We start from the raw sequence: 26191 nt of genomic DNA, 5'->3' as shown, positions 1-26191 counted from the left end.
GGAAGTGACATAACACACATTTTATCCGGTTCCTCGAAACACCTGTTAATTATTTTTTTGTAATGCACGTAACACTATTTGTCACTTCACAAAATCAATGAACATTGATCGGTATATGTAAAAGTTACTTACATTACGATTTTAATAATTGTACGTGATGTATGTATGTAGTGTATGCTTAATGAGGGTCCATCCGCCCGTAAGGGCACAAAATGCAGCTTTCGCTGTTGAGTACGGACCCCGGACACGTCACCAGTCATGCCCTTAAAGAGTTAAGTTTGAAGCACAAAGTGGTCATAATTTACCTCCATGCAATTTCCAGCACACCATCCTCGTCGACCCAAGCGTTTACTTTGTAGGGCCACTCCCCTCGGCTTTAGACAGGACATCGGCAGCTGGTCCACAGCACAAGTTCCGATCTTTAGCTCCGTTGTAACGTTGTTAATTGACCCCCAAAGAATAATGGTCCCCGGTCATTACTCTATATAAAATAGTGACCCCCCTTATTTATAAAATAATGACCCCCTATTTTATCTATAAAATACTGACCCCCACCTAACTTCGTCATATTACAATTGCATATACGTGTTGTTGCTGTTGTTATGCCTGTTCTGCTGCTGCTACTGTCGCGATAACAGCTGACAAAACAAAGATAAAACTCAGAAAACCCCGTTAAGAATAAGCGAACATGTAATGAAAATGTATTTAAAGTATTTAATGCTTAATGCAAATTCTCTTATCTGAAAGTGTGTTCATTTTCAGTGAGAACACATTTATGTGAGTTATGACAAAGAACAATTAATTATCTTAAGTCTAGAGTAGATACAATTTATAATAACAAAGACAATGATAAAAAATAAATTAAGAATTGAATTTTAAGTTCAAAATTGAAATGGAGATAATTCTGGGAATACAGGAGCTTGCGTTTTATAACTCTTATATCCACATGACAAGAAGTTATAGTAATCAAAGGGCTGCAAGCTCTGTGGTATTTTCTGATCTTTGCAATCTTAATCGTACTGTATATCTGTATGTATTTTCCTGTTATAAGTTTCTTTTATATACTATAATTCACCTTGCAGGGCACCGAGATGCAGCTACTACGTTTGGATTTTTTACTATAACAGTTTGATACATACGGAGTTTTGCATGACTAGAGTTGCATAAAAAATCATTTATGTTCGTTTTGTAAGACAGCCACACTTTATCCTTTTTATCCTTGCATATCGTGGCTACTTCCTTAAAAAAGGCACTTAAAAAATTTGCCTCGACTGGTATTTGAACCCCAGACCTCTCACACCCTAAACGAGCGCGTTACCACTGCACCACGGAGAATATTAACAGGAACAGCCTGAATAAAATCAAATAATTCTAATAATTATTTTAGAATATCCATGCAGGGTTTGTAATCTTTATTAATTTCGAGGTATCTTGTTTACGATATACCTGTTGTTTAACATTGATGTAAATAATTTAGCGAAAATCTTCTCGCCAAAACAGTCCGACATGTATATATTCCACTACTCGACAGTCAGATTTATTTGTGTAATACGCTCTGAGGTATTCGGTAATCGACATCGCTAAAAATAGCATTTTCATTGCATGACATCCGCGTGCATTTATTGACAATTCCAACGCTACTTTTAAACTTTGAATGCGTTGTAATTTGTTTGATACTTGTAACAAAATAAAAATATTTCTTTCTTTTACATCGCTAGTTTTAAGCTGTTTTGAGAACTACATGTTGTTAGGTTTGACGTGAAACATCTGTGTCAGAGATTGAATGTCAGCATTGGTTTTACTGATCTGCGATCAGATCAGAAAATACAAAAATAACATAAGTTAATATAAATTCTAAGTTCAAGGGGGGATATTTCTGGAAATAGTCACGCTAGAGTTATGTACCTTGTCAAACAACATGCGGGTAATGGTAAGAAATATATATTTGAAGTTTGAGGTAGAATTTTATGCCTTAAAAATAAAGACGTTACAATATTTCTTAAAGAAAATTTTAAGTTTAAAGGGGAGATAAATATGAAAATATTGCTTCAAGAGTTATGACCCTTGTCACATCAGATGTGGTTGATGTTAAGGAATATGAATTTGAAGTTTGAAGTAGAAACCTTTAAAACAAAAGAAGTTATAGTAAAAAATAACATTTTTCATGTAAAAAAAATCTAAGTTCATGGGGAGATAATTCTTAAAATATTGGTGCTAAAGTTATGAACCTTGATACTTAAGATGTGGTTAATGATAAGGAACATATATTTGAAGTATGAAATTGATTCCTTAATTAATAAAGAAGTAACAGTAAAAAATAATAAATTTTAAGGAAAATTCTAAGTTCAAGGGGAAATAAATCTGAAAATATTAGTGCTAGAGTTATGAACCTATGAGTTATGAGTTAAGATGTGGTTAATGATAAGGAATAAATATTTCAAGTATGAAGTTGACCCCTTCAAAACTCAAGAAGTAACAGTAAAAAATAATATTTTTAAGGAAATTCAATGTTCAAGGGGAGATAAATCTGAAAATAGTGGTACTAGAGTTATGAATATTGTCACATAATATGTGATTCATGATAAGGAACATATATTTGAAGTTTTAAGTTGATACCTTAAATATAAGAAATGAAAAAGTTAAAGTGAAAAATATTTTACTGCACCAAAAATAAGGACGCGGACGCCGACGTCGGGGCGAGTAGGACAGCTCTCCATATACTTCGTATAGTCGAGCTAATAAGAACAATGACATATCCCTATATAGTCGTTGTCATTTGAAGAAAATGCAGACTGATATGCTGGACTTCGATTATATATAGTAGTTTGAAACAAGATTCGCTCAAATCGTTGCACGGTCGCATGGACAAACGCACGGACAAGTGACATTACCATATTTCTCATCTGAGATAATTATATTTATAGCGTTTCTTTGTAAGAGTCCAGTAAGGGCTTTAGTTTGGGTTCGGGGGGTCATTATTCTACATGGGGTCACTATTCTATGCGAGGGTCATTTTTCTTCGTGTAGGGGAGTCGTAATATTATTATATACGATTATCATTATTTTATATAAAATATTGACCGGGGTCATTATTTTATGGGGGTCAGTTTACAACGTTACAACGTCCCTTCAAACCAAGTCTTTGTATCTTCTGCCGATGCCCTGTATAATTTATGTGGTCTTCCCTACGACATACACGTACGAGAAGAATTGTACGTGATTAACTATGTATAGACCTTTTTACAATACAATAACTATGCAAGCTAATGTATCATTAGACCACTTTTTCACCAGGAATTTAAATTGAAACAGCAGGGTGTTATGGTGACACCGGAGTCAATTATCACTAAAAATACCTAAAATGAGTTTTTTTGCTAAGTAGATTTATTAACCTTTTCTGAATACATTCGTGATTTAATTTGGAAGCAGATGGTAAAGAAACTATGTTTTTAAACGTTTTAAAATGATACCTATACCATTTTTATCCGCTATGCGCGTAACCTGTCAATTATCGATGACGCGCCGCCCCTATTCTTGCATCAGTGAGGGAAATCGGTAGTTCCTAAGTTCATGTATCCATGAATTACCTACCGGCTCTTTTGTTAAAAGCGGTCTAGTAAATCACTTACCGACCGCTTAACAGGTCTGCAAATATATACCGACCTGTTTTTGTTCTATTGTTCTCTATACAATAGAAAATATGTGAAGTCGAAAAACTCGTGCATTACAGTACACAACAATATTCACCGTAAAATAACGCTGAATTGTGGGATGGGTTGTAATGACCACTTTGAATAGGATAAAGGGTCGATATATATTTTATAGATTAATAGAAATAAATTAGCGCGTACGGCTGTAAGGACCCGAATAACATATATTCCAGATTATTTGAGAGAAAAACGAACTGGCTACTGTTTTCGCGTTGAAGTTTGTGTTTCGATATTATATATTATATTGTATATTGAGTACAACAACGCACATTTGGCCCTTCTTTATTGTTTGCTTTTCGGTATACCTAACACATTTGCCGAACTATATAGATTAATAAGATACTAGTTTTCGGCATTTCTTTCCACAACTATGTCTGATTTTGCACAATCCTGCATTTGTATAAAATAATTTTGTATACCAGTACTCGCCTGTTCTTCGCAAGAATACGATTTGCGCTTCCATTCTAGATCGCATGCTTACATGCGGTCTTATCAAACATATGAATAACGGATGATGCTAATTAAGAATACACCGAAAGAAAATACTTCCAAACATGGATGAAATTCTATGAACAATTAAAATCAGCCATCAACAAAACTCAACTTACATGACGGTGTAACTACATGTATTACTAATATCTATTCATAGAACCCCGTCTTTTACTTTCCTTTGAAAAAAATCGTATATTTTAATTATATAAGATTTAGCTGATCATCTATTCACCGTGAAATTTAATATATATTAAGATAAAGTGTTCCGTTTTTATGATTAGAAAACATTTTTTTATCTTCCTCAATATTATTTATATTATTTATATGTTATGTATTCATATATCAACATAATGATCTTACCTTTCCCTACTCGACAAGTTCTGTTTTCATTTTCTGTGACTCAACTCAACAAGTACATTACCTGACCTTATAACATAATGAAACCTCACGAAAATCACGAGAATATTCAAATAACACCTAGAATGGAAGCGCAAACCGTATTCTTGCGAAGAACAGGCGAGTACTGGTATACAAAATTAAAATTGTAGTGTAAAAATAACTTGGAAAAAAAGAAAAAAAAAACGGTCTTATACTTAAGATGAACTATACTCTCACTGAAAGTAATATTTTGATAAAGAAAGATGCAGAAGTTGACTTTGATTCGATATGCACCAATTTCTAAAATAGTTTTACGATCATCTCCAGATGATTTATTCTTTATGGATCAATGGAAAAGATATGAAAATATATTTTCAGGTGAGTACGAACGTTAAATGCGTTCCATTTTCTGAGTGCCTCAATTTGAAGAAAATCTGCTATAAAATTATATTTATCAGCTGCTTTTTAATTGGTCAGATGTCACTTTGTCATAAAAGTTGTTAGAGTATGTGTTACCGCATTGTGTCACCCCCTTAGGTGTGATATTTGCGTGTTATACAATAATTTAAGGGAAAACGTAGGCACGGGGGTGGAACCCCATATGAATCTCAAAAATGAGCATCAGTAAAAATGATATGTGAATTTCCGCTGCACCAGATGTGAAGCATAACACCAGATGTGACTGGAAAAATAGGCCGATCGCAGGGTAAGTTTTCATCTTTTTAAACATTTATATAAAATTCAATCCTTTTTTTAAGAAAATCGAAATGTGATTCTACCCTCCTGACTCTCCTCTATATTACCCCTTGTTGTTTTGGATTTCTATGCAGTCTTCATCGAGATATTCTTTCCGTCGTGGGTTCTGGTGTGTCCAACACATGCAATGTGAATGAAGAAAATGTCACTAAGCGGACTCAAAAAAAACAGAGATTTTACGAAATGCTTCGTTTCATGTGCGTTGGACCACGGATTTATGTGTCATATAAATCCGTGGTCGGACTAACTTTGAATCGACATACCTTTTTTTAATAAACAAGCAATTTACATGCGGTTTAAAGCACATGAAAGGGAATTCAATTACGGAGGGAACCGTGTCAGGGATTTTTGTTTGCTCAATCAGCGACATAATTATCTTTAATTACGTAATATGTATGGTGAAAAAGTCGCATAAATTGTTTGACGTCACTTAATATTTTTTTTTTGAGAAAAGATAGAAAAAATCTAAGACACGGTTCCCCAGATATTATAATTATGTTTATATTCCAAGAGTTTGATACAAAAAAAAAATGACTTTGATATTATAGAATTTTTTTTATTAAAATCAATAATTTACAACTTTAGGCATTTTTTCAAATATGATATTGTTTATGAAGATCAGAGAATTTAATGCACAAAATTTAAATAAATAACAAGACTTAGAGTATTACTAAGAGAAGTTGTTTTAATTAAATGACATTTAAAGTACAACTTGTCGGAGATTGCCGAATTGTTACGACTGCAACAATCGCAATTTTTCGGCCCTTTCCGTCAGTCTTTGGATAAGGACATTTACGATAATAGCCGAAGACATTCCGATTGTGATCAATTAGACTGGTCCCCTGCGCACTTCTAAAATGAATGGGAACCATAATAGGACAGGGAACCAGATTATCTGATCATTTACGTCGATTATCATCAATTGATATTAATATCCCGCCATTTGGAACACTGTAAGTTTGTTTTGTCGGAATATGATGTGTAAAATTAACTTTTGATTTTTGGTTTGTTTTATAACAATACTGTAGCAATATTCTAACGTTATTTCGAAATTCTATTGATAACGATTCGTCCTACTGACGACTCGCCCAACTAAACAAACTGCTAAAGTGACGATTCGCCCCACTTTAAAAACAACCAATTAAAACGTCCTGAATGTTATTAAAATTAATATGATAAGATTAAATGGTTGTTTAATTTAATTTTGTGAAATAAAATATTCTCTGTAAAGTATCTTACCTGAAGAACAGTTTAAATAATAATAAATAATTTTGATCATTTTAACTGTTAGGTTCACAGACGCTTGGGGTTATGTGCGTGGCTCCCCTTCTTGATCCGCACTTGTATACACCATGCCTATTTTTATCGTGCAAACCGTACGTCAAAATATTTTTGCATATTATTACGACCTGGTCACATGTCTTGAACATAAAACATGTTTTCCGCTATTTTAACCACGTTTAAAAAAGTCCCTAGAATATCACAATTTCATGAAGATAACAACGTACGCTTTCCTTTGATGTGAGATGACTGGAATGAGTTTCGGCACTGTTTTGCGCTTTCATTTTCATGCCGAGAACCAAAACCCCGCAGCGGTTACTTCCCCTAATCAGTACAGAAACCAAATCAATAAGACTGACGGAAAGGGCCAAGTAGTTGCGATTGAATTTCTTTTTCCCAGCGATTTTCCCGCTGTAATTTACGGGAAACATTCCAGTGGTCATGAATTCGTAAAGAAGCATGAGACTCAGTTATGAAAATATCATTAAATGTGCAAAGCTTGGAAGAAAGGTACGATCTGATAATAACATGCAGTTATTTATTAAAGGAATATATGCATCGACTGATTTACACCAGAAATAAATGGCATGCGATAACATGAATACCTGAAATATATGTAGGTCAGTTGTGTTTACATTTCGAAGCTTGGTATCTTCAGGAAATTGAAGCGTTGGAAAAAAATTGACTTTTTTAAAACGTTATGAAATTCTATTCAAACTTGTTCATGTGTTAGACACTTAACCGTCTCATACTAATATAAGCACAAATTTAAAACTTATTCTTGTAATAAACAATACTTTTAGTTTTTAATATTCAGGGGCGGAGAAGGGCGGGGTCCATACTCCAAGTGTCTGTGGTTAGGTTATCAATAATATGAAAAAGGCAAAGCCTCAAAGCTAGCTTGATATATTTTAACTCGAAATAGTATAAAATAATCATTCATTTTTATTTTACATTTTATGTTTAAAATTGTCATTCGGTATTTTATACACTGCTTCCATTTATTCCTGTCCAATTATGGTTCACATGTATGTGCGCAGGACACCAGTCTAGGCTTCCGTTTTCAATCAGAATACCTCGGTTTTTACCTTTATTTTGTAATTCGAAAAGTTGCGATGTGCTGGTTCAGTACCTCAGACGAAAGGAATGACAGACTATTCTCTCCCTTACCAGTTCCTCCTCCTGAGTAATGAATTAATAAACACCTCAATTATTTCTAACAGCAAACTAAACGAACACCTTTCTTCATTATACAAAAGTATGAAATTTATTATTAATGAATTATTCATTATTCACTATTTTCAATGACTAAACATATACATCAGATCTAATTATACATTAGATCTAATTAAAAAACAACAGAATAATTAATTAATATGCTAAAATATTTTCTTTTCTAATTTATATCAATTAATAATAAATTTACCAATTTATTAAACATTTAAATAATATGTTTCTTTCCCTGTTTCTGTCTAACATCTAAATACTTCAATACAATGTTTTTTCCCTCTAATTTATATCAATTAGTAATGAACATACCCATTCATTTAACATCTTAACACTTCAATAAAATATTTTTTTTCTAATTCAAATCAATATATATTAAACTTACCCTTTATTTAACATCTAAATACTTCAATAATAATGCATTAATAAAAATAAAAATGGGGAGGAACTGTCTGCTTATTTGCAAATATGCAGACGGTTCTCCCCCAAAAAAGGGAGAGAATCGTCAGGGAGGAAATATCAGGAGAGGAACTGGTAAGGGAGAGAATAGTCTGACTACCAACGAAAGTTTTCAAAACCATCACTATCTAGCAGGTACTTGCATTACCATAAAGCTCGCTTTGCAAGCAGGCCCTTAGAGCCAGCTCTTCTGAAAATGGTTCGCCCCAGTTCAGTAATGATCTGATGATTCACCCCACTAAAGTTATTATCATGGCACCATGTTCTTAATCATTTTCCTTCAAAAAAGTTTAAGTTTGATATATTTCTGATTTGCTGAAAAATACAAGTTCTTCCAGTTGGTGGTATGCATCTTAGTAGATTGGTTCCAAATTTTTGAATGGAAAAAATATATTTGTACTTGGGCGAGTATCCGAGTACTCGGATAATCACGAATAGAAGTGAAAAATCGAGTTTGGATATTCGTACGCCCAGAGATCATGGATCGTGATCTAATTTTTTTTTTATATACATCCACTGCTTCTCTCACTCTTAAGATAGAGAAAAATACGATTTGAGTATAAATTATATGAAGTTTACCTAAATACAATTAGCTTAAGGACCATGTACCATGATGCTGAGCTAGGAAGTAATTGGTTTCAAAAAATAGTGGTTCAGATCGGATCGTCACTTATCCGACGATCCACACCCCTAATTTGTACACGCTGGCGGTACATGGGCAAATATTTTGTTAACTCATTTACACACTCTCGTATGAATAAGGCAATCAGATTTCTCGCTCTGTGTGACGGCCATTTGTTTATCTGCTGTATAAGGAATTTAATTGAATAAGAAGATTTACTCATGATTTTGGATGTGACAGTTTAATTATTTTGTTGAACGGTATTTATTTTTTACTTTTGTTCATAAATAGGTAAAAATTAATGTAAATATAAGCTGTCTTAATTGTTTTTAAGGTATGCCAGATTTTCTTGCGGAACATGCTATGAGTTTTTGAGCAATTTCAGTATGACATTGCTTTGCCCAGAGCAAAAATGTCTCAAAACGAGGTCACTAGGGCTTTTAGTTAGTATATAACTATAAATTTCTAGTTTTGGAAAATGACAAAATATATGTTACAGTTAGCATACATAAACTGGCTAGAAAATACAAATGTCTACAGTGTATTAAACAATTATCACCAGGCGCGTATCTAGGCATACACACTTACAGTTACGTATGTGTGTACATTTGATTGGGAAAATAGAATATTAGAAAGCGATGAAAACTGCAATTAAAAAAGTTATGTGATGTGGATATAGGTCTTTCCACAGAGACTTGATTTTGAATCAGTAACTCACAAAATAAAGATATTTTAAAGATATAGAGATAAGGGCTATAGATCAATATCTTGAATGTATGATATTTTGTGGTTTATTGATTCCTGTGGTCTTCTGCACCAGTGCATTTTGGTACTAATGAAGCAGTTTCAAAATTGGCTTAAAGATATTTAAATCTGGTATTCTTATATAAAACTTTATATATATAGATTTACTTTATCTTCTTTTAAAGGAAACCATTTTCAACTTATCTCCCAATTATCAGATTAAAAAAAAAAACACTGTCAAGTCTAACTTAGCCCAATATATAATTATTATTAGACTTATTTATGGGCTTGTTTAAAAGTTTATGATGCTCAAGCCCAAAGTTGTGGCGAAAGTTTGCCAAAAGATAGGGGCTTAAAAAGAGTCGAGCTCTTCATCAGAGCCCAGCATCATCCTACAGGTATTACAGGTACAATGAACAACTATTTTTCAGGCTATAAATTTCCATTATCATTTTATGAATAAACTGGCTTAAATATGCTATATATTATATTTAAATTTTTTGTTTAGTAAATAGTAGATATTTATTTGGCCACACAATATATGCTTAGGTGCTTCTGTTTTTATTTGGCTTCAAAATATGATTTGTAATTTGTTTACACTATTTTGTTTTTATTTCAGGAGAATTAAAATTGTTACAAGCAAAGAACAAGTATAAATAGATCAACCTTTTGAGATCTACCATATTACCTGGTTTTTTTTAGTACATATTACGTGTTTTTTTTTAGTACTTTAAACCCAAAATAAACAAAAATATAATGGTACAAACAAGACAGAATTGTTAAGCATTATGCAACAGACATTGACAAAAATTTGTAGATAGTATATATAGCAGAAATTTAAAGCAAGCATAGTTAAATAAAATAACTAACAGAATGGCAGCAAAATATTCAAGGCTATCAACAGAGGATCCGGAACAAGGACAAGTTGCATTTGATTTTTCGTCCACTCATTGTTATTCATCCCAGTTCACAACTTCCACAAATGATTATAAGTCAATCTATACATACTCAAGAGGTGACATGCAGCTCAGGGAAGACCATCTTCGTCATACTGTTGGTAGGTGTATAAATTTTAGCTTGTCTGATTCTAAGAAATTGTGGAGCTTTTATGATTGCTGTATCAACATTGTATCGCAAAATCTTGAATTTAGCCCATTATTCAAACATTTTAAAAGTTATCAGCATGAAACTTAGAATCCTGCTTATCATGAAAAGGTGCATTTGTTAGACAATGGGCATCATAAGAGACGGAGAGAGTTTTCAAAAAAGCTTTTCAAGCTTCCTACTCAATCCGTAAATTTTATTTTATGTAATTTATTATGTAAATGTGTGGTTTATCAATAAAATATTGTTTAAACTAAACATTGGTCTCCATATATATGTTAATTAAATAAATTAATAATTTCCTCAATATATATTGAATATGTATGTAATCCCAATTATGATGGCCATTTTATTTTATATAAAACTTTGACTTTATAACATTGAACTTTGAAGATCAAATTGTAATGAAGTTCTTAATATTCTTAATATTGATTTTTATTTCAGTAAAACAGTCATTTGTGAGCAGAATTTGCAGTTTGCTTATAACAGCCATTTGTTTTATACTCATTGTTGTAACATTTCCCATATCTGCTTGGATAAGTATAAAGGTATCTCATTAAATTTTAAAGAATCTAAAGATTTAAACATGGTCATATGATTGTAACCATTTAAGCTGTATTTTCTACCTAGCTTGAGTAAGGTTTATTTTCTTTTATAACTGATAGGGAAATTAATGAATGTTAAGTCAATTGTAGAAATTGTAATGTGTTCGAATTTGCTGTCTCTGGGTTTACAAAGGTTATGTTTCCTTATTATCACAGAGCTTGGCATGCTAGCAATACAAATTATCATCTTGGAAGTTGCATAGTAAATTTTGTTTTGGTTGGTTTTATTTTCACCAACACTCTATGGTCATGGCAACTTTACAGCAATACTGGTGAGAAAGACCTCGGATGTCCCTCTCTGTATTTTTATCATGCACAAAATAGAACCACAAACATTCTTTAAGCTAGATGGATAGCTGCCTCACATGAAAGAATCCAAAGGCCCTAGTGGGATTCAGCCCCCTAGCAGTGAGGGGCAAGTGGTTTGAAGTTAACAACCATAACCACTCAGTCACGAACATCCTCATTAAAGTGAAATATGTCAATATCATTATCAATATATTATATGTTATTTTAGTTTTGGAGTGATATATGTGGATATATTACCTGCTAAGATTTTATATCACCCGAGCCGTTAGGCGAGGGTGATATTTTATCTTGGCAGGTAATATATCCACATATATCACTCCAAAACCAAAATAATAATTTTATTACCCTTCCCCTGCCGAGTTTAGACAATTTTTTAAAATATCATTGCTGTTTCAAATGAAACGTCGAAATAAGATTCCCTTTAGGGTACCTCTTCATCACAACATGACGTCACATAAATACATGACGTATTTTTCCCGTACCTAACGAATGTAAACAAGAGAAAAGGAGTAGTCTATTGAAAGCACTTTTTTGTAATTAATATCAAGCTTTCACAAGGTCATATTAATTTTGTTTTCAATACTGATGGGAATTTGTATCATTACTCTACTTTGGTAAAAATTTATCATTTGACAGTTAAGAAGTGCTTGTAAATCGGAATTTACACCGCGTAAAATCGAACCGTACACGCATCACCTCAGCGCATGTCGTTTACAACGTTGGGTACCCAACGGGGAAATTTAGTGTGTATATTACCCGTCTGGCTCGGTTATATCAATTTCTTACGGGTGATCAATATCCAATCAAAAAGGCGGAAAAAATCTGGAAGGGTAATAAGTATATATATTTCATTTTAAACGGGTAGTTTTTAATGACAGGTGCCTTGTCAGATCGTTTTTAAGAAAATTAGATACCAATACAGTGTATAGATGTTTCAAGAATATTTTTAGTAGAAAAAATAGATGTTTTCTTTGATGCTTATATGCAACTTGAATGATAATTAATTTGGTAATATTATTATTATGCATTTTTCAGATTGTCTCAGATTGTGAGAGATTAGTGGTTTTCCGTTTAGGGCGTCTACAAGGTGTTAAAGGACCAGGTAGGTTATAAGTAATGAGTCATTAAATGGACACTAGTGGAGGAAATTTAGTACTTTGATGTCAGAGGGAGTGTATACCTATGTTCTAGAATTCTTTTGTCCAGAAATTACATGAAGGGTTGTGTTTGTTACACTGTGAAGCATAGAAAGCTGCATACATAGGTATTCATAGACAAAGAGGAAAACACAAAAATTAATAAAATCATGTGAGCACACGCCATTGTTGCATGACTGAGGGCCCTAAGTTAAAACAGCTTACAAGAATGATGGCACGGTAGTTTCATTACCAAAACATTACCGTCAAATAACAGTATGTGGAAAGCATGGCAAATGGTTTCTTTATACGAAAAATAGATAACAAAATACTGAATAATGGATTAAGATGTATACTTTTATGCAAGAATGGCACTAATGCACCATTATTTGTGCAGTAACATCTGCAGATGCCCTCAGACTGATTAAATTCCTTGCACTACGGGTTCGTGCTTTCAAATTTAAATGTGTCCTTGTGCTTCTGCAGATGTTAATGCACAAAAAAAGGTGCAATAATAGAGAATTCTTGACAAAGCTACACAACAGCTGTAAACAGTAGCCCTTAATGTACTAGATATTTAGGTGTGTTACGATGTAAGATTCTTATATATTTGGACATGTTGTGTTGCAGGGATAACATTTGTGATGCCATGTATTGACAATGTAAAGAAGGTGGATGTAAGAATGAAAGCTTTTACTGTTCCTCCTCTACAGGTAAATATGAGCCGCGTCACGACAAAACCAACATAATGGGTTTGCAACCAGCATGGATCCAGGCCAGCCTGCGCATCCGCACAGTCTGATCAGCATCCATGCTGTTCGCTGTCAGTTTCTCTACTTGTAATAGGGCTTGTAAGCGAACAGCATGGATCCTGATCGGACTGGGCAGATGTGCAGGCTGGTCTGGATCCATGCTGATCACAAACGCATTATGTTGGTTTTGTCATTAGGTGTGGCTCAAATTTATAACTTATACCCTTTAGTCCTTTTATTCATTTGGAGATTGAAACAAAGATTGTTCAAGTTTATTTAAGATATTTAGCAATTAGTTTCAATTTCAAATAATGTAAATAGCATGTCTGTGAGGTTTACATGTAGGCAATGAAAACAGAAAGAGTGGCGGCATGGCCTAGTGGTTAATGTGTCGGGCTAATGATTGCTTGGGTTTAAAACCAAGTTGGGCAAGCTGTTGTTTCTGTGAGCCAGGAACTTTGCACTGACTCCTTAGTACTGGACCGGTTGTTCCTAGGAACAGATTTGAGTGTTTCAATATGCTTATAGCTTCCAACACAAACTAAAATAAACTTTTATCAACTAAAACAAAAAAAAGATAAATGGATTTTTTGATTTAGGTTGTTCATAACTTTTTTCTTAAGAAAGTACAGTTTAACTGAACATTTATGAATGAGTCTTTTTATTTCAGATACTAACATCAGATGCAGGAATTATAGAATTTGGTGCGGATGTGTACTATCAAGTTACTGATGCCATGAAATCTGTGACATCGGTGCAGGATTTAAACTCGCAGTTACGCGGTCTTGTGAGGAACCGATTGATGAATACTCTCACCAAGTTTGATCTACAAGTTATTGAAGATAAAAAAGATGAAAATGTGGCAAAAATTGTTGTAAGTTGAACATTTTGTAAAAAAATATTTATAAAGAATTAAATATATGTTAACTTTTTTCCCTTAGTATTTCCTTATGTTTATTTGTAGCAAATATAGCTTGATAGAAATTGGTTGTATGTGAAGAAATAGGAAATCTTGCCTGGGAAATGTCATGCAAGACCTTTAAAAGTGTATGTAAAATCTGTTAACTTTTTCACAGGCAGAGTGTAACGATGCAGCACATGGCTGGGGTGCTAATATCTGCAGAGTTGATTTGTAAGTAGAATCCTTTAAATTCTTTATCATCTCTGTCTCTTGATTTATTCCTACCACAATCCATTTTTGAGAATAAAGATTAAGTGGTATTAACTTTATTAAAACTTCACTTAAGCAGTTAACAGAACAGAATTTATTAATTACACATATGCATCATTCGAAGATATGAGTGAATTTTGTGCTGATAAATGTAATTTTTAATGCTATGCATAACTGAATGGAAAAATTACATAATGGGAAAGATATTTTGTGTTAAATCTAAGGTAAATTTTAAATCACACACAATTTTTGGAGTAAATAGAATGGAAATCCATGGGGCAGCCGTGGCCGAGTGGTTAAGGTTGTTGACTTCAAACCACTTGCCCCTCACTGCTGTGGGTTCGAATCCCGACAAGGACTTTGGATTCTTTCATGTGAGGAAGCTATCCAGCTAGCTGTGGTTCTACTCAGGTGCCCGCTCGTGCCTGAAACAATGCATGGAAAGGGCACCTGAGGTCTTTCTCCACCAGTTAAGCTGGAATGTCACGATTAGAGCTGTCATTGATTCAGTGCAAAGCATATCAACGATATATCGATATCAAGTGACTAAAATCAACGATACACCGATATATCGATAATATCCTATACTCACTTGTCTGTCATTCACTTTCATACCTGTTTCAATGATTTCAGTCAAAAACATGTTCTGTACAGTGTCTTGTCCACTGCATGATTATTCCAGACAATATTTTTTTTGTCACCATTGCTAGGAAATAATTCCTATATATAACAAAAGCATAACATTAGATATAAATAACTGCTTTTGTATATATTTTGGGTGAATTTTATAATTTCTAGACATTTAATTTATTAGTCAAAAGTATCGATTTTCTAAAATGTGTATCGATTATTGATCGGCAAAATAATATCAACGATACATTGATATTGTCGATATCGATGACAGCTCTAGTCACGATATGACCTAAACTGTGTCGATGTGACGTAAACCCCCTCCCCACCCCAAAAAAAAAAAAGAAGAAAAAAAGGATGGAAATCCAGAAAATACAAATTCAGGATTGAATTAATAATTATGAATTATTATAAAATCATGAGTTATAGTTTAAACTTGTTTAATTATGCCCCCATTTTGAAAAAAAGGGGGTATATTGCTTTGCACTTGTCGGTCCGTCGGTCCGTCGGTCCGTCGGTCCGTAGACCAAATGGTTTCCGAGTGATAACTAAAGAACCCTTAGGCCTAGGAACTTCAAACTTGGTATGGTGATTGGTCATGACCAGTAGATGACCCCTATTGATTTTGGGGTCAAGGGGTCAAAGGTCAAGGTCACATTGACCTTGAAAGCAAAAACGGTTTCCGATCAATAACTAAAGAACCTTAAGGCCTAGGAACTTCAAACTTGGTATGGTGATTGGTCATGATCAGTAGATGACCCCTATTGATTTTGGGGTCAAGGGGTCAAAGGTCAAGGTCACATTGACCTTGAAAGCAAAAACGGTTTCCGATCAATAACTAAAGAACCTTAAGGCCTAGGAACTTCAAACTTGGTATGGTGATTGGTCATGACCCAGTAGATGACCCCTATTGATTTTGGAGTCAAGGGTCAAAGGTCAAGGTCACATTGACCTTGAAAGCAAAAACAGTTTCCGATCAATAACTAAGAACCTTAAGGCCTAGGAACTTCAAACTTGGTATGGTGATTAGTCATGACCAGTAGATGACCCCTATTGATTTTGGGTCAAGGGGTCAAAGGTCAAGGTCACATTGACCTTAAAAGCAAAAACGGTTTCCGATCAATAACTAAAGAACCTTAAGGCCTAGGAACTTCAAACTTGGTATGGTGATTGGTCATGATCAGTAGATGACCCCTATTGATTTTGGGGTCAAGGGGTCAAAGGTCAAGGTCACATTGACCTTGTAGGTAAAAACGGTTTCCGATCAATACCTAAAGAACCTTAAGGCTTAGGAACATTAAACTTGGTATGGTGATTGGTCATGATCAGTAGATGACCCGTATGGATTTTGGGGTCAAGGGGTCAAAGGTCAAGGTCACATTGACCTTTTAATTAAAAACGGTTTCTGATCAATAACAAAAGAACCCTTAGGCCTAGGAACTTCAGACTTGGGATGGTGATTGGTTATGACCAATCAGATGACCCCTATTGATTTTGGCGTTAAGGGGTCAAAGGTCAAGGTCACATTGACCTTGTAGGTAAAAACGGTTTCCGATCAATAATGAAAGAACCCTTAGGCCTAGGGACTTCAAACTTGAGATGGTGATTGGTCATGATCAGTAGATGACCCCTATTGATTTTGGGTCTAGGGGTCAAAGGTCAAGGTCACATTGACCTTGTAGGTAAAAATGCTTTCGGATCAATAACTTAAGAACCCTTATGCCTAGGAACTTCAAACTTGGTATGGTGATTGGTCATGACCAGCAGATGACCTATTGATTTTGGGGTCAAGGGGTCAAAGGTCAAGGTCACATGACCTTGTAGGTAAAAACGGTTTCCGATCAATTAACTAAAAAACGCTTAGGCCTAGGAACTTCAAACTTTGTGTGATGATTGTCATGACCAGCAGATGACCCCTATTGAGTTTTAGTGAAGGGGTCAAAGGTCAAGGTCACATTGACCTTTTAAGTAAAAACGGTTTCTGATCAATAACTCAAGAACGCTTAGGCCTAGGAACTTCAAACTTGGTATGCGTTGATTTGTCATGACCAGCAGATTACTCCTATTGATTTTGGGATCAAGGGTCAAAGGTCAAGGTCACAATGACCTTGTAAGTAAAAAACGTTTCTGATCAATAAACTAAAGAACGCTTCGGCCTAGAAACTTCAAACTTGGCATGGTGATTGGTCATGACCAGCAGATGACCCCTATTGATTTTGGGGTCAAAGGTCAAGGTCACATTGACCTTTTAAGTAAAAACGGTTTTGATCAATAACTCAAGAACGCTTAGGCCTAGGAACTTCAAAACTTGGTATGGTGATTTGTCATGACCAGCAGATTACTCTTATTGATTTTGGGATCAAGGGGTCAAAGGTCAAGGTCACAATGACCTTGTAAGTAAAAACGGTTTCTGATCAATAACTAAAGAACGCTTCGGCCTAGAAACTTCAAACTTGGCATGGTGATTGGTCATGACCAGCAGATGACCCCTATTGATTTTGGGGGTCAAAGGTCAAGGTCACATTGACCTTGTATGTTTAAAACGGTTTCCGATCAATAATAAGAGAACCCTTAGGCCTAAGAACTTCAAACTTGCATGGTGATTGGTCATGACCAGCAGATGACCCCTATTGATTTTGGGGTCAAGGGGTCAAAGGTCAAGGTCACATTGACCTTGTAGGTAAAAACGGTTTCTGATCAATTTACTAAAAAACGCCTAGGCCTAGGAACTTCAAACTTTGTATGATGATTGGTCGTGACCAGCAGATGACCCCTATTGAGTTTTGGGTCAAGGGGTCAAAGGTCAAGGTCATGACCAGTAGATACTTTATAACCCTTATTAATTGTTTGATCACTGGGTCAGACGTCGTGCATAATAACCTTATCACATGACTAATTGGCTGCTGATAGGGGGCATACATGTTTTACAAACATATCTTGTTTCTAATAGGGTTGGTAACGAGTAACATGTAAACCGAGTACTTCATTGAACGTCTGAATATCGGTTAACAAAACTGATATTCGATTACTCAGAAAAAATATAAATTTCTAAGTTTTTTGCAATTTAGAAAGATTAGTGCATCCAATTTGTTCAGAAATTTGGAGATAAACATGTATACTCATAAATACCTGTTAAATGCAATCAAAACATTCTTGCACGGTTAACAAAACTGATATTCGATAACTCAGAAAAAATATAAATTTCTAATTTTTTTGCAATTTAGAAAGATTAGTGTATCCAATTAGTTCAGAAATTTGGAGATAAACATGCATATTCATATATACCTGTTAAATGCAATCAAAACATTCTTGCAGAGGTACGAAAATGATATCATAAATCAACAGTTTGACGAGCGCATGGAATTGAACACCTGTGTCTCTTAAGTCATTCGGCCTCTTATTATATTTAATTACCTTACATTGTAAAAAAATTAAAACGTTGTAATATAATAAAAATATAATATGTTAATTTAATTTTAATTAATTTGTTTATTGGTTTTTCAAAGTTACCTCCCTTGCAGTCCTATTTATATTAACCCCTTTCCCCATGGAGGCTTATGCCGCCCCAAATTTTTCGCTTTTTGCCATAGGGACGGCTTTTTCCTTTTCTATGCGTCATGTGTTTTGACGCCATCTATTTGACACCTTTTTTGTTTTACCTAAAAAATGGGGAAAAAAGACCTCGCAAACTTTAATTGCTGACTGCACTGCAAGCATGTATTTAAAACCTAAAATTTAAAACTTGGAAAACAGGACTTTTCACTGAAAATACTTCCCCTTTTTATAAAAATTTACGTTTTTTTTTATCTTTTTATAAAAAATTCTATCGATTTTTATGAAAGCCAAAATTTTTGCAAAAAAGCTTTAAAAAATCTTGACCCCCCTTTTCTGTTTCTATCCTCCTTTTTAAAAATGTCTTTGGTGTCTTGCCAAAAATTTTGCAATTTTTCCTTAATTTCCCTTGCATAAGGTGTACGGCTTATATTTGTTTGAAACGTTAATTGGGTTTTTTTGTATGAGAAAAATTAAAAGGACTATTGTTTTTTTCTATAAAAAATTTAAAAAAAGAAAAAAATCTTTTTTAAAACAAAATACATATCTTTAAACATCTTTCTTTTTGATATATTTTTCAGCCCTGAAACCCAAAAACAATGACATCAAATTAATGGAAATCATTTAAAAAGAAAAAAGGTGCACCCATTTAAACCCCCTGCTAGGGGGTATGGGTTCCTATAAGGGGCATTTTTTAGAAATAAAAAATAATTTTTTAAATTTTTCCATGTTGTTTCATTGCAGGTTTTCATTAAAAAAATTCTTTTGCTGTTTATTACTTCAGTAAAAATCTTTTAAAAAACCCCCCAATGAAAGGGGTCATTTTCGATTTAAACCAGCAATGGATTACTTCTGTTTTTACAAACTTACTGATTTTTGAATTTTGAAAAAACATAAAAATGATTTCTTGAGGATAAACAACATTGCCATGAATTATATTGTTTATATTATTAATATCAATTTGTCAATTAAAAAAATTTATAGTTAATGAACAGCTTTTTAAGGCGTTCTAAATGTAACTAATGACTCAGGATATAATAAAATTATAAAATAATAAATTAATAATAATAAAAATATAAATGAAATTATGTATACCATCGACAAAATTTTATTACTAACAAGATTTTTGGAACATATTAAAATTTAAATCTAATAAAAAATAATAAATAATCTATATAATTTTAATATATAAATTATGTAATTTCTTGGCAAAAGGTGATCAAAAACAATAACCTCTGCAGCGAAAAAAGGGTAAAGAATACTTTGAATTTTTAATAGAAAATGACAGTAGCATGCAGAAGGTGTTAAATTATTGGGTGTTAAACTTTGAAGATCATTGGAAATCGTCCAAGTACTAGATCTGAAAAATTACCGATTACTCAAGTTTTAGTTTTGATATTCATTGCCATCCCTAATTTCTAATATGTTAGCTACCCTGTAGCTCAAGTTTAAAGTAGAAAAATGTTGAAAATAAGTATAGACAGATAAATATTTTGATCCTTTCATCTTTGTCAAGCCATTTTTGTTTTTTTTTGAGCATCTAGTTTTAAAAAAGAAGCATTTGATTAATCCTAAAACAAATTTATTTTTATTAAATTAAACCATTCAAATATTCAAGGTTATATTATGTGCAGTCTGTGATATGTGTGTATATTTTAGATCTCCAATAAAAGTGTTACAAGCAGCTAAAACTGGAGCATCTATACCAGGACTTGGCGGTCAGGAAGGACTTTCACAAGTATTTCAGCATCTGGCACAATCTTTTCTGTCATCAGGTATGTCTAAAATATAAGGTTTTTATTTTCAGTGATTAATCAAAACATACCTTTAGAGCTCACCACTGAGAAATTACATGTTTCTGCTTTATGGCACATGTCTTCGGCACATTTGTCTTGCCAATAATGGTCAAATTATTATATAAATAACACATAGGCTTCATCATCCTAAGGAAAATAATATTAGCCAAGGGTAACAGTATTTTACAAGGGATTTTATTTTTGCTTTTACTCGCAAACCTATGTATTATTTAATTTATAACCTCAAATAAATACTTCATTGTGACCCTGTTTTTATCAGAATTTTACTGTGACAACATTTTTAGTCACACAGTACACTTGAATTAATATAAATATAATATTAATTAATATAATGGGAATAACTCCCATTGCTCTATGAGAAATTGACATTACAAAAGTAGTGAGAGATAATAAAACATACTACACCTGTATGTCATAATTATTATAAAGATCACAGTTAATTGAAAGAACAAGAAAGATAAAATTTACAGTCACGTGAGAAAATTAATATTACCAACACTAACGCCATGTTTCTTTACATTTCATTATAATGATTGTCTTACATATTCATACTTAGATAAATCTAGTGATGATATAAAATATTTATTTACTTATGTAGTTATGTAGTAGTTCTAGAACAAAATATCATTATACAAATTCATACCGTCCTATTATACATATAAACCCGTCAGAAGAGATCTAAGACTATAATTATAATAATGTGTCAGTGTGGCGTTAAACCTATTTAAAAAATGTAGGAAAAAAATAATAAAAAAAATTTATTATTCAGGCCAAGGACAGAGGGGAACCAGTACCATGCTACCAGCAATTAGTGAGTCTGAAGAAGCTTCAGGTGCTGCCATTGCTATGGAAGATGTTACATTGGTTCCCGGTATAACACCCGCACATCTTGTAGAGCTGGTTAGAGGTTGCTGATGAGTCACTAAGTGAGAACTGTTGATGCTGTGTACCAGTTTAATCTCACCGGTAACAATGGCGAGGAACATTTTATTTGGATTTAAAAACATGGTAAGTGCATTGGATTTATATTTTATATTGTTACTTGGAGCATTTACAAAAGTTTTATTGTTAATATTTGAGAGATTCTCTCATTCATGAGTTAATGATTCAAAATATATAACTTTTACACTGAATCACATGTCTGAAGCAAAAAAAAAAAAAGTAAAAAAATCATTGTATTTAATTTGCATATGTGGCTGAAAATCTTAATACATAGCTTAGTGAAACATTGTTTCAGTTATTTTGCTTTTCTTTTGACTCTGCTATCTTAGTTGACATTTATTAATATGCATTAAAATATTTTGAAATGCAAAGAATAACTTCTAGATTATTTGTCAGTTCAGTGATAAGACATGCATATATAATGAATAGTTCTATATTATACTGACAAATGCAACATAAATGAGATATGGATATGTTACTGTAAGGAAACAGTATATTTCCTGGGATTTTCCAGTTACTTTGGGGGGAAAGTCTCGACCTAAATTGGGAAAAATTTTGCAGCAGTTCGGGAAATTTCAAAAAGTTTTTTTCATGACTTTCGAGTCTTATTTATATGTATGATCAAATCAACTGTAATTTCTTAAAAGAACTAATTAAAAAAACCAGTTCAGTTTTCATCAGAAGTTAAAAACAGGTTGATTTTGTTGGCATCTGTTGGGAATATTTTATGAAATTGTGAGAAAAAACCCCAAATCAGAAGGTTAAACTGGTTGATTTTATTGGCAGCTGTTGGGAATATTTAAAGAAATTGTGACAAAAAAAAACAACAGGTCATTATACCCCCAAAAACGAAGTTTGGGGGGGGGTATATAGGAGTCACCCGGTGGTCGGTCGGTCGGTCGGGCGGTCGGTCCAGACGTCCTTTGCATTTTCCTTGTCCGGAGCATAACTTGAAGACTAATAGTTGGAATTCAATATAACTACATACAATGGTCAAGCTCATTGAGAGGAAGTGCAGTCACAAGAACCATAACTCTATCTTGACTAATTACAGAGTTATTACTCTTTGTTACTTTTCCTTGTCCGGGGCATAACTTGAAAACTACTGGTTGGAATTCAAAACAACTTAATACAATTGTCAAACACAATAAGGGGAAGTGCAGTGCACAAGAATCATAACTCTATCTAAAGTAATTACAGAGTTATTGCCCTTTGTTGCTTTTCCATTGCTTTTTTTTTTTGTCCGGACCATAACTTGAAACTAATAGTTGGAATTCAATATAACTACATACAATGGTCAGCATTGAGAGGAAGTGCAGTGCATAAGAACCATAACTCTATCTTGACTAATTACAGAGTTATTGCCCTTTGTTTCTTTTCCTTGTCGGGGCATAATTTGAACACTACTGGTTGGAATTCAAACACAACTTCATACAATAGTCAACCCAATAAGGGGAAGTGCAGTGCACAAGAACATAGCTCTATCTAAAGTAATTACAGAGTTATTGCCCTTTGTTGCTTTTCATTGCTTTTTTTTTTGTCCGGACCATAACTTGAAGTCTAATAGTTGGAATTCAATATAACTACATACAATGGTCAAGCACTTTGAGCATAAGAACCATAACTCTATCTTGACTAATTACAGAGTTATTGCCCTTTGTTACTTTCCTTGTCCGGGCATAATTTAAAAACTACTGTTGGAATTAAAACAACTTCATACAATTGTCAAACACATAAGGGGAAGTGCAGTGCACAAGAACCATAACTCTATCTAAAGTAATTACAGAGTTATTGCCCTTTGTTGCTTTTCCATTGCTTTTTTTGTCTGGAGCATAACTTGAAGACTTATGGTTGGAATTCAATATAACTTCATACAATGGTCAAGCACATTGAGAGGAAGTGCAGTGCACAAGAACCATAACTCCATCTTGACTAATTACAGAGTTATTGCCCTTTGTTACTTTTCCTTGTCCAGAGCATAACTTGAAAACTACTGTTTGGAATTGAATACAACTTCATACAGTTGTCAAGGGACATTAAAAGGAAGTGCAGTGCACAAGAGCCATAACCTCCATTTTGACAAAATACAGAGTTACTGCCCTTTGATACTTTTCCTTGTCAGGAGCATAACTTAAAACGTACTGGTTGGAATTCAAAACAACTTCATAAAATGGTCAAGCACAATAAGAGGAAGTGCAGTGCACAATAACTATAACTCTATCTTCAGTATTTATAGAGTTATTGCCCTTTGTTCCTTTTCTTTGTCTTTCTGGACTTATTACAGAGTAATTCAATTAAACTTCATCAATGGCCAACCACATTGAATGGAAATGCAACATACAAGAACCACAACTATCTTTAATTGCCCACAACCATAACTCTATACACTGGAGCCGCGATATAGCGCTCATGTTTGGGTCCATGATCTCAAGACAGCGTTGTAACGAGTAACTTTTTATTGCTCATTGTGTAATTAAAGCGAAAATATCGCATTACCCCACCCACCGCCGAAACATATAACGCTTGTTAGTGGAAATGATTGTTTACTTACCTTCCAATGGATATCAGTCCAAGCTTTTTTTTATATATTATTATTAATTATTTTGTAAAGCATTACTGAATATCTTTAATATAAACATGAAATTAACGAAATAAAAATATAAACCACGAATGTACAATTGTTTATAAATTTCCAGTAAAACAGCGGTGTTAACGTGTGTTATGTGTGGTCATGAAAATTGATACCTAGTGGATGGGACTAAATTAATCGTCTTTCCTGCTGTCTCTTGTGAAAAAATCAGTCATCCTTAACAACTTTTTTGCCGATAGATCGAAAGTAATTGCTTTTTAAAATTAATTGTACGCTTGGGTGATTTACTTAACTCTTCGGTGTTTGCATGTTTTAGCTAACAGTGTCATACCTGACTGATCAACAGTTCAAAATGAACAAAAGAGCGGATTAACGCTTACCTGTGTATGACTTCACACCTTCTTATCATGAGTGACGTAATTATGACTGTTTATTGGACTCGACTGACACATTGAACAAGCGTTATAGTGGATAAGGTGCGGTATTGATATACATGAAAAAAAAATTATAATCAGCGAAAAATACATTTTTTTTTTTGGGAGCCAAGGCATATGAGCGTTCTACTGAGATTAGCGCTATACCGAAGAGCGCTATATCGCGGCTCCAGTGTATTTCAATTCTTTTACAAGGTATTCTGTTACTAGTAACATCCTCATTTCAGAAGCAGTCTTGTGGGGGTATTAATCACATTTAGTGATAGTTCTAGATTTTTATTGGGAATGAGCCCTTATTGAGTGAACATACCATGATTTCTTATCATAGACATCTTGTGCTATGTTTCTATTTTTCTCTAAAGACATTAATGTCTCTTTTATCAGGGGTCTCATATTTGTCCTTTGTGATAGAATGAAAATGTCATGATTTCTTATCATAGACTTCTTGTTTCATGTTTCTTTTTTTTTTTCTACAAGACATTAATGTCTCATTTATCTATCATCCTGAAAATATAGGAGCTGGATATGCAGGTGAAGGATCTACACAAAACCCAGATGTCACTCTCGACCTGTCAGTTAGGGACATGCAGAGCATGTTTGCAGACCAGCTTAAACCTTTACAAGCCTACATGAGTGGTAGACTGAAAGTGTCAGGTGACCTGTCAGCAGCCATGAGACTTGAGGAAGTAATGGATAAAGTTGTCAATAATACAGCAAGTAGTTCTGTTGCTGGACATACTGTTGTTAATATTTAGGTTAGATATGTGCAAATTATATGACATTTTAGTTGTTTATTCCGCCGAATGATAGATCATCTTCAAGGTAAAATCTTATTCCTTCTGCTTGTCTTAGCTATAGTTATACAGTAAGTTATTTACATACATGTACATTTTAGGTAAAATATTGGTAACTAAGAAGTATTGGCATATATAATGTAGTGAAAAAACATTTGCATTGGACATTGAATTTTATCATGTGTTGAAACAGTCCAGCAAAGTTATAGAGGGTTAATTGTTTCACCCAAGAATCTAAGTTATCAAATAATAGGACTGTAACTTCATTTTTAGCTCGACTTTTCTATGAAAAGGGGAGCTATCCTACTCGCCCCGGCGTCGGCGTCGGCGTTAGCGTTGGCGTCACACCTTGGTTAAGTTTTTCGTACCACCCCACTTTATTTCAGAAGTATTACAAGTATGGCTTTGAAACTTACCATACTTGTTCACCATCAATAACCTCCATCTACAGACAAGAGTACATAACTCTGTCAAGGTTTTTGACAGAATTATGGCCCTTTTTTGACTTAGAAAGTGTATTGAGCTTGGTTAAGTTTTTTGTACCACCCTCACTTTATTTCAAAACCATTGGAGGTATTGCTTTGAAACTGACCATACTTGTTTACCATCACGACCTTCATCAACAGACAAGAGGACATAACTCTGTCAAGGTTTTTGACAGAATTATGCCCCTTTTTTGACTTAGA

At 33.7% G+C, this 26191-nt stretch overlaps 1 protein-coding gene across 1 annotated transcript; it reads left to right on the top strand.

Moving 5' to 3' along the window:
- Positions 1 to 6209: 6209 nt before the first annotated feature.
- On the top strand, positions 6210 to 25771 carry LOC132733583 (stomatin-like protein 1). Its single transcript, XM_060720245.1, has 10 exons — positions 6210 to 6289; positions 10289 to 10726; positions 11218 to 11321; positions 12723 to 12789; positions 13454 to 13536; positions 14246 to 14449; positions 14652 to 14707; positions 20588 to 20703; positions 21515 to 21652; positions 25189 to 25771. The coding sequence occupies exons 2-10, from the start codon at positions 10543 to 10545 to the stop codon at positions 25464 to 25466; spliced, it is 1230 nt and encodes a 409-aa protein (XP_060576228.1). The 5' UTR covers positions 6210 to 6289; positions 10289 to 10542; the 3' UTR covers positions 25467 to 25771.
- The last annotated feature ends 420 nt before the right edge of the window (positions 25772 to 26191 follow it).

Source organism: Ruditapes philippinarum, unplaced genomic scaffold (genome assembly GCF_026571515.1).
Source record: "Ruditapes philippinarum isolate M1 unplaced genomic scaffold, ASM2657151v2 ctg4499_1_1_1_1, whole genome shotgun sequence".
NCBI lineage: Eukaryota > Metazoa > Mollusca > Bivalvia > Venerida > Veneridae > Ruditapes > Ruditapes philippinarum.
Note: the sequence above shows the minus strand (reverse complement) of the source record. Positions and strands in the feature narration are given on the sequence as shown.

Coding starts and splice junctions, on each gene's coding strand:
- LOC132733583 (XM_060720245.1), top strand. CDS start 10,543: ATGGCAGCAAAATATTCAAGGCTATCAACAGAGGATCCGGAACAAGGA. Junction 13,537..14,245: donor TTACTGTTCCTCCTCTACAG/GTAAATATGAGC, acceptor TTTTTATTTCAG/ATACTAACATCAGATGCAGG. Junction 20,704..21,514: donor ACAATCTTTTCTGTCATCAG/GTATGTCTAAAA, acceptor TTTATTATTCAG/GCCAAGGACAGAGGGGAACC.